This window comes from Gymnoscopelus braueri (genome assembly GCF_963280865.1).
Source record: "Gymnoscopelus braueri genome assembly, chromosome: 11".
NCBI lineage: Eukaryota > Metazoa > Chordata > Actinopteri > Myctophiformes > Myctophidae > Gymnoscopelus > Gymnoscopelus braueri.
The window spans coordinates 31,274,658-31,284,685 of record NC_137613.1 but is presented as its reverse complement, the minus strand read 5'-3'; the positions used below and the strand labels follow the sequence as shown (position 1 = coordinate 31,284,685).

Here is a 10,028-nt window from a genome sequence, read left to right as displayed (position 1 = left end):
GGCGGTGTCTTGCTAGCTAATCACAATACTGAATGGAGTCAACTAATCATGTACAAAAAATAAATACATTTATTGAAACACTCTTTATGATGGAAGAAACCATAACTTAAAAAAAACAAACGTATGTTTTTTTTAGAGTTATGGTTTCTTATATGACACTGGCCAATCACAATCCTGAATAGACTGTGATTGGCCAATCACGGTGCAGGGTTAGGCCGGTACATTTTTGGCCAATCACAGCGCAGGATTTGCTGTACAAATATCCAAACCTCACTTATAGGGGCGGTTTCACCGCCCAAAAATATGCTATGAATAATTATGTTGTCAGTGCCGTTTATAAAGCCGTCTTATGCAAATGAGACACTTTCTCCATTTTTGACCTGTTCATTCATCTAAATAAAAATTCGGATTTCAAAGATTAACTGCTGCTCTATCCATAGGTCAGCTGGAAGAGCTCTTGACCTCAGACCTCAAGATCATGGGATCGAATCTCAGCACAGGAACCTTGTCATCTGAGTAATATGGTTCCCACGGGTCTAGTATCTTTTTTTCGCCTTTATCATAAAGGTTGCTGGACAATATATAGAGGATGAAATGCATAATTTATTAAATAATATAAAGGTAATATCAAATACATTGTAAAAACCCCTTTACTGTTACAGAGTAGAATTGCCTTAGAATCTCTGCTAAAGATGTGGCCATAGCTGTATGGTTAGAGAGCCTGCCTGGCAAGACCTAATTCCCAGGTTCGATCCCAGGCCTCGGCAGTGTGTCAAGATGTCCCCGAACAAGACAATTTGTGCATTTAATTTGTCGGCAATACTTTGCCACGCTTTCTCCCTGGATCCATTTATTACGGCCGTGTTTCCTGTCTTGCTTATTATACATTTTATTTCCTCGTATGATTCCGGGGAGACATCAAATTTCTCTTTTGGGTCTTGAGTCTTGGGACTCTCGAGTCTTGTGACTCAAGACCCTGTGTGTACTGTACTCACCTGACATACCCGGATCTCGCCTGCCCTAAATGTAATTTCTGGGAACGCCACTGTTCCATGAGCTGCTGCAGTGCTGCTGTTCAGCCACAGAGAAGAACGCCGCTCTGGTTTTGGGCTCAATGATTGGTCAAGTTCAAGGATTCTGCTATTGACTTTGATGGTCTTTTATAGGAATACGTGAAGCCTGGCTTTACCATCCTGGCTTGACAAGGTCTAGCTCGACTAAGTCGCTCCTTTTCAGCCTGGCTTGGCGTTCATGGAACGGAATAAACCAGGCTGTACGGACCAGACAGGCTTATTTAATTCTCCTTTCGTGTAATAGCCTCCAAGTTTGGTCATTCTAAATCCTACGGTATAACTTGGAGAAACAATATCTCAGCCAGACAAACCTATCATCTCCCAATAAGCCAGTTACTAAAATCACAATCGTATTTTAATATTCAGCACATGACTGAAAACATGACAGAACACATGGCATTTTTGAGGTAATCAATGATGGCGGCTCTGCTTTGAGACTGTATAATAAACATCACATTTTCACAAAGTAAGTGTGGTTAAAACATTTTACCTTCTTGTTCTTTAGGGACCTGGTGTAAAACGATTGTTTCATATCTAAAACTGAAAGGATTTTGTAAATGCAATGCATGAAGTTCTCTACTGACACCAAGTGTCCATAAAACAGACCTGCAGTTGCATGAGTAACCAGAATGCCAACAGACAAAACTATATACACTGTATATGAAAAGAAAATAAAAGTTTATTGAGAATTCTGAATCCTGCTCACCCTTCCACAGTAGCAAGACAAAAACACAGACATTAAAATACAAACAAAAAATTGTCGCATCCCTACTCTTCTGGAAATCAACGAAGGTATTCAAGCAATACTTCAGAAGACAAAGTATACAGAAGAGGGTCACCTTGACAGTCGACATCGCTCTGGAATACGATGGCAAACAGCAGAAATTACTTTGTGCATGCTTTAAATGTTAGGCCACTACTGGCTAGGGTATAGATTTCCCAATAACAAAAACTTTACCCATATATGCTACTAACTATACAATCCACTTTAGTAACCAAAATATGAGATCATTTGAACCATGCCGATAGTTTCTGCTGTATGTCTTCGTAAGGCAGCAATGTGTCACAAACAAACAGTTTTTCTTAACAGAGGCTGGTTAACTTAAATAGTCCAACTAAAGTGTGGAGGGACAACAGTACAGTCAGTGCAGTTGGGAGGGCTCCAGGATTCAGATCGTCTTTAACTCCTTTTTCCGTGTTTATTCCTCTTTGACCTTGTGAGGGAGACGGGACACAATACAAACACTACACCTGCTCTGAAGGGCATAGGACAGCGCACGTTGACGCCGTGCAGTGGTACCGCTACAGACAGAGGCATTGACACACACAGAGACAGCCACAGAAAACAAATATGACTGCTGACAATGATGATTTTCAGACTGATTCTGAAACAAATTCACCTCAGTTATAAATTTTTCTATTGTACTTGTAACAAACAAAATTCACCTGTATTCTGCGAATGTGAAGACGTGCACTCAGGCTCTTATCAAAAATCAGCACCGCGTTTCTCAACATATTTAAGGCAAATTGAACAGAATTGACTGAAAATTTGTAAAATCTAAAAGGACATCACGCAACAGTGACAAGGTTTACAAACTGTCTCTGTGAGTGGCAGTCATGACTGCATGTGCATCTGGAGATGCACCACCATTTACCAAACTGTGCCAAATACGGAACACAACCAAAGCAAACAAAATCGAGTTATCCTTCCCTGCCTCTAGATGGATTTAAAACAGAAAACTAAAAAGAGAAATTCTGTGGGAGTAATGGATGATGCCAAAGATAGATGGAGTTAAAGACTTGCTCTTCAACTAAGTCCTGTTTTGGCACAGATAAGTTTGGTAAAGTAAGTGCATGGAATCCCAAGTGTGTGGTTGCGTTTGTGTGTATGTATGCGTGTGTGTGTGTGTGTGTATGTATGTGAGTGCATATGCAGGCTATATCATGGCTGTGCGTGTTTTTGTTTCTCTCACACTCAAAATCTTTACATTTTTTTTCATTTGTTCTAATCTACACCAAATAATACAGTCCTCAGGTTGGGGGTGGGTAGGGTCAGGCGGGGGGGCAGGTGATCCCTCCCCTGATAATTCTCTCTTTCTCACGCTCTCTCTTCTTGTGCATTCCTAGCGGATGGCCTTCACTGGACTCTTAAAGCTGGACGCTGCTTGCAGTTGCAGCTGGTACGCCATGGGGTGGATCTTGAACCCATAAAGCCTGGAGAGAGTGTCAGACACATAATACTCATTTCAATGGAAACAACAGCAACAAAGCAGATATTTCTACTTTAAAATGGGTTTCAACACCTGTGGAGCTCTCCTAATTTGTACTTGAGGTGTGAATCCTCATTGGCCTCCCGGTTCGAATTTAACAATGCATCTCACTTTTCTTGTTTTCTATATTATTACTGCTAATGGCTGCTTAACCTTTTCAGTTAATACAAGCAGTCAAATACATATGAACTCCTATTTTTTGGCAGGTGGAAGGTCAGTGACAGATGGAGATGGAGGAGCAGCAGCTCGTCTAACCTTGGGACAAACTGGTTGGCAGGTCTCTTGGGTCTGTATTCAGGATGCACCATGAACAGCATGTGGGGGAAACCCGTGCCGAAGTAGGCTCCGTCTGTGTGGTGGTGCCTGGACGACTTGGGTGTGTACACATCCATGCACTTTGGACAGTACAGCTTCACCATGGCCTCCCCAGGGATGTCCGACAGGCCTGTGGAGAGGAGACAGCGATGAAAGAAGAGAAACAGCGGAGGAGGGGGTGTTATTATAAGCATTCAAAATTAAGGTTGTGGGTTCGAATCCACAGTGGTGCAACCGGCTTTGTCGGGTGTCTATGCGAACACAATTGGCCCGAGGGAAGCCGGACGAGGAGGGTGATATTGGTATGCTAGAATAGGGACGCTGGGGCTCATGTGGTTAACCCATTTAGACCTGAGGCCGATTTTAAAAACGCCTTCTAAATCCTAACCTAAGTTTTCAGAAAATCTATTTTTTATTAAAAAAATAAGAAATTCCTGTTAAAATGATGCTTTCCCGGTTTTAAAGTTATAACAACGTATAGGCTTTCCCGGTCTTAACAACTCATGCAAAACACAATGAGGCACCATTTTGGAGATAGATCTGATACTGAAATATTACCAAGAAAATACAAATATTACAACTCCACCCCCCAAAAAAACAAATAAAATCCTTCTACTGACCAATAGGAAGCATGGGCTGGTTCTCGCAGTAGACCCGGGGGCAGTAACCAAAGTCTCCCTGCTGGTACTTTTCCAACTAAGAGAAAGAGACAGGATTAGGTCAACTTCAAAATTAAGAGAAAAAAAAAAAAGGAAATCCAAAGAAAAATAATCACATTTGGGACACTAAGCAAACTCTCATAAAAAAAGAAATACAGTACCATATTCATCCATATTTTTGTGCTATGGACAACCGCCATCATAAATAAAGGACATAATATAGGTGTGTGCTATATGCTTTAGAAAACAATGTAACCAGGTTAATTTATCTGCAGCTCCATAAAAGGTTATATTTCTTATTACAAAAAAAAAAAAAAAAAAACCTTTCATGGAAAACACAAAGGACAGAGGTTACAGGGCGTATTACATGGTTTCCACACCGTAGTCAAACTCCTAGATAATCTTCTCTGATAAGCAGATCACTGGAAGGACAACGTAAACAAATGTGTGCGCTTTCTAACAAACTTTCTTTTCATAAATTGTTTGTGCCCGTTGGTCACCACCTTTCAAGAGCCACTAGATATAATACATATATAAAATCGTATTTCTATGAATCATTATCTTAATTCACCTATCGACTTCAGGCTTTCCTGCCTACAGGAATTGCTATTGAACACAAGAATTCCATTAGTACTGGTTGCAGTGTCACATTGTTGAATTTCCACCCTGTGAGCACAGTTAGGCTACTACTCGTCTATTGAATTGACAATACTTTACATATGATTGAACTGGTAAAAAAAAATATTGGGGGTAAGTTTTTCCTGTCCTCCGAGTTCCATTTGGCATGTAGTGATGTCAGGTGTTCCTACCATCTGTGCAATGCCTCGGTTGGTGAGGATGTAGCGTGCGTGGATGAGGCCGTACAGCATCTCAGCTGCCTGCTCTATCAGGTCACTCTGGTTGGGGTTGTCCTCCAGCTCTTCATCTGAAGATACAAAGAACGTTTATTAGTCTCATGGTTTAATAAGATACAGTAAGATAAACCTTTATTGATCCCCAGGGGGAAATTAAGGTGTCATATCAGCAATAGTGAAACACAAGAGAGGTACAGGTAAGAGTTAAGGTCTACAACCAAATCAATGAAGAATACAATTAAAAGATTAGATGGGGCTTAGGTTCTGGCACTTGACATCCGCATTTGGTCTCTGAATGAGTGAACAATGAACATATGTACAGTCTATCAATAAATAATCTAACAAGAGTACACACTCGAGACAGCTGAAGGTGGTATGGAAGAAAAATACCTAGGGGGCCCCATATTGCCTACACTTTTCTGGCATTTTTTACCATTTTGAAAAACATTTTAAGCTGTGATCTCAGCTATTTGAACCATTTAAAATGTTTTTCAAAATAGTAAAATATGCCTAAAAGGTTTAGGCAATGTTAGACAAAGAAATAAAAAGACAAGAGCTTTTGGTGTCGTACATCAAAGGATCTTTGAAAGAACAGCACAAAGCACAGGAAACCCCCACTTGTGTTTTGACCACACTGCTTCAGAAAAAGTCCCAATTATTGTCATGCTTTTGATTTCAGAGATCCCTTGAGGAGAAACCACACTTTGATAACCGTTTTACTATTCGTCCGTAAATAATTGGGCTGTTGCGCCATCGTCCATACAGCCCCTGTATTGCAATTTTGACAAATTAACACTTTATTATTCATACCTAAAAAACACTTGTGTAAATCAATCATGCATTCACATCAAACCACTACAGTACACAATCCTGACCTGGTTCCAAATCCAGGATCATGTCCAGAGCCTGACGATAGTGGGGGACCTGCTCATTGAGACCTGTCAGGTTGAACTTGTCTTGGATGTAGTCCTCATCCACCTAAAGTTGGATGGATTCAAGATTTATATAATTAAGAAAAGTGATGTTTAACCACTTAAACCCCAGCATCGGTATTGTGAGGAAAGCTTTTGCTGAAAATAGCAGATCAACAAGCTCACAACGCGACGCATTGTGAGTTTGTCAATCAGCTATTTTCATCTAAAGCTTTCCCCACAATAACAGAAAACACACTAGTATTGAGCCCTGAGGGATTCCGGTTACCCATATTGGGTTTAAGTGGTTAAATACAAGTTCACTGGAAACCAGCATTATGGTACATTCTGTTAGTAGAATTCCGGACTTTTACTTGTAACTGAGTATTACTACATTGCAAGTTTTGATATTTTTACTTAAGTAAAACATTTGAGTACTTTTTCCACCACTGCTTCTACTCACCTCACAGAAGAACTCATTGCCCCTCAGTCCACAGAACCAGGAGATCCATGACACTTCTTCTGAACTGCTCATTTCTGGAGACTTAAAACAAGAAGTTTTAACTAGGATGATGATGACATCTGATCAACACATGTTGAACTCAGTCTCATTTTGAGGTACTTATACTGTAACAGAGTATTTCTACATTGCAGTATTGATACTTTACTTAAGTAAAACATTTAAGTACTTTTCCCACCACTGCCTATTGCAATAACGTACACAATACATAACATTGGTAATTGATTGGAACTTATTTTAAACAAATTACGTGGAAACATTCAATCAAAAGCGAGGCTAATCATGGCTAGCAGGTTGCTTTATTTCACTATTTAGTTAGGTTTTAAGTAAGCATATATTAAAAGTATGCAGGTATATATTAATTGAAAACGTGTGCTTTATTCGTAAAAACAAAACATTAAAACAAATAGGGGAATAATACACTGCAACGGCACCACAATAACACTTAAACCGCTTTACCTGCGAACGTTAGCTCGCTAAGCTACAAACCAGCTAGCATCTTAAACCTAGAACAAAGACACCAAGGATGCGTCAGTGGCGTCACAACCAAGTGTCGTTTAGCGGAAGTGCTTCAGACTTCTACCGCAGACGACGTTCCACCATAGTAGTTATAATTCATCCGCTTCACAGACACGAAGAAGCATGTTGACGACTTTTTTTTACCGACAAATATGACGTATTTTCAAGAAACCTGTCGATGCGACGTCATTTTTGAAGAGCGACTGACAGCAGGTAGTTGGAAATCAGGCTCAACAAAATACACGGTACACAGTGTTGCCATATATTCGGAGAGAAATAAGCAACCAGTTTTACGAAAACAAGCCCAAAAGAAGCAACTTAGGCCACATGAGCACTTTTAACACATTATGCTTCGGCTATTTGAAAATAGCCAATTTGAGATTGTAGAACTGATTGATTGATTAATGTACTTTATTTCGTAAGACATGAGAACAACACAGTACATGGAAGTACATATTCACAATACAAGGTCTACTAAACTGGAAGACTCATTAAGCACTGAGCTTGTTTAAGATGAGATCCCCATGCACACAAATCATGATGAAGTGCTATTACACATACATGATGAAGTGCTATATAACTGCTATTTTCAAAAGCTGTTGCAATAAAATGTGGAACATTTGAAATATGTTTTGAAACAATTGCTCCTTGCTGGCACAAAACATTGTCATGAAAATATTTGAGGACCACTGGTATACATGACAATTTAAAATAATTGGAAAACAAGCCTAAATAAACCAGCACACCTTAGAAAAAACCGCAACCACCAATTTATTCATGCAACTTTACAGAAAAAGCCCAAAGTCGCTTATAACAAGCAGACATGGCAACGCTGCACGGTACACACACTTCCGCTTGTTTGTGACGTCACGGTCCATTCCTTGGTATTTTAGTTGTAGCTTAGCAGCAACACCTAAAATAATATGAAACATGGCGCATCGTCAGGCCGCAGGCCGCATGACTGAGATCCGCGGTGTCTCGCACCACACGCACGTTATCAAATTACAGACGGGACTTCAACCGTTATGCAACGTAATGAAGTTAATCTCACCCCGTCTTCGGCTTCTTCTTCCACTCCTGTGAAATAATAACAGGTCCGAAAATGTAGCTAATGTAGCTATGTTGCGGTGTAAATAAGATGGATACCACCTCCCAGTTCACCCTGTTGGCTAGGTTGGGTACCAGTGTTGCCAGGTTTTGTGAGAGAAATAAGCAGCCGGGTCTATGTAAACGAGCCCAAAAGAAGCGAGCCACATGAGCACTTTAGACATATTATTGTCTATTTGAAAATCGCTAATCTACGCTCACAACGCGTCGCGATGCGACGAGTTGTGAGCTTGTAGTCGATCTGCTATTTTCCGAAGAAAATCTTGAAGAAAATGTGATAATTTTAACAAAAAAATCTTGTATGGGGGTTAATGGCATAATATATTTTCAGATGGGGATAGGCAGGACAAATAATACATATTAATGGAATTGTCCTTGACATGAAAATGTTTAAGAACCACTGGTTTAAACAACATTTAGGACACAAGCCCAAAGCAACTATTTAGAAACAAGCCCAAAAAACGCAACCCGCAACTACCAATTATTACAAGCAACTTTACAGAAAAACAAGCCGCTTATAATAAGCGGACATGGCAACGCTGACCCGTACGTACGTACGTACGTACACCGCTGAATGGCGTTGCTAACGTAAACTGCGTTGCGTCATGACGTTGCATTGTCATGTCATGTATTGTGAAACTCAATACCGCCCTCATCTGGCTGAGTCAGGTTACTTCGCTACCTACCCTATGCTACCTACCCCCTTGAATAAGTTACACATTTTTTAGACTTTATTCTCTAACTGTCTCATAACTTTCATTATGAATTATTTGCATAATCATGCTCTCATGTGGTGTTGGTTTACTGCATTTATTTGGCAGTTTTATACATAGTGAACTTGAAGCCACTATGTGTCACAATTACACCAATAGAATAATATGTATTTAAGAATTCTTTTTTGTAATGACATCTGCCTCACACCAAAGATAATTTAATACCATTTATTGGTTACAATTACAAAGAGAATTCACCTGCTATTCCGAGCAAAGCTGATCATTTATCACAGAATATCTTGTTGGGAAACTGGTACTGGTATTTTACCTGAGGCTTAAGAGTAAATCTCTCCTCGATTTCTTTTTGGGTTTAATTCTAAACCTCCATCCCTGCACTAGCAATAGCATAATTAACCAATGAAGATTGAATTGCAGATCCTAACATATTTACAATCATTAACTTAATACTAGCCAGCAACAGGTTGGCCTAGAGCTAGAAGCGGGACATTAACCAAGTGGTTGCTTGTTTGATTACTGGTCTAGATATGTAGGTAGGTGTACTCCTGGAGGTTGGCTGGAATTATATCCAATGTTCCCTTGAGCTATACACTTAACTGACAGTGCACATGCACTGCATTTTAGAACCAACAATCTTGCAATTAAAACTTTATGAAGAAATGCAAAGGAGCAAGGGGGATCTGCAAGTGCCTATGTCATGTTCAAATTAATTATGTATGTTGTAAGACAATAAGGTAAAATAAGAGACAACAATCAAACACTAGAGATTTTCCATTTAAACAAAGGAAGTTTATTTAACTTTTTTTTTCTCTGTATAATTTTTATTATAATAAGACAGTTCTCTGCTTGTACATTGCTCCCTTGAACTTAAAAAATGGCAACATTTGTTGGTGGGAATGTAAGTTGGGGTAGACAAAACTTAGATACATACCAATATACATACGTACATGTGTGTATATTACGGTTCCAATAACAAACCATAAATGCTAGCTTGAACCACTCCAGGTACCTCAGTAATGCTGGAAATATAGTACAATCTTTGAGTATTTCAGGAATACACTACTTTTTT

General features: G+C 39.6%; 1 protein-coding gene across 2 annotated transcripts; it reads right to left on the bottom strand.

Annotated features, from left to right (window-relative positions):
• Positions 1-1,726: 1,726 nt before the first annotated feature.
• Positions 1,727-8,311, bottom strand: csnk2b (casein kinase 2, beta polypeptide). 2 transcript variants are annotated; one of them, XM_080442040.1, is made up of 7 exons: positions 8,173-8,311; positions 6,546-6,626; positions 6,047-6,149; positions 5,127-5,242; positions 4,279-4,354; positions 3,599-3,788; positions 1,727-3,287 (listed from the first exon to the last, which is right to left on the bottom strand). In XM_080442040.1, exons 2-7 carry the CDS (start codon positions 6,615-6,617, stop codon positions 3,197-3,199), a joined length of 648 nt encoding a protein of 215 aa, XP_080298166.1. In that variant the 5' UTR covers positions 6,618-6,626; positions 8,173-8,311; the 3' UTR covers positions 1,727-3,196. The 2 variants fall into 2 exon arrangements, with proteins under 2 accessions (XP_080298166.1, XP_080298167.1); XM_080442041.1 differs by having other exon boundaries at positions 6,546-6,619; positions 8,173-8,302.
• Positions 8,312-10,028: the final 1,717 nt, after the last annotated feature.

Coding starts and splice junctions, on each gene's coding strand:
- csnk2b (XM_080442040.1), bottom strand. CDS start 6,617: ATGAGCAGTTCAGAAGAAGTGTCATGGATCTCCTGGTTCTGTGGACTG. Junction 3,789..4,278: donor CCAGCCCATGCTTCCTATTG/GTCAGTAGAAGG, acceptor TCCTCTCCACAG/GCCTGTCGGACATCCCTGGG. Junction 3,288..3,598: donor GCCAACCAGTTTGTCCCAAG/GTTAGACGAGCT, acceptor CACTCTCTCCAG/GCTTTATGGGTTCAAGATCC.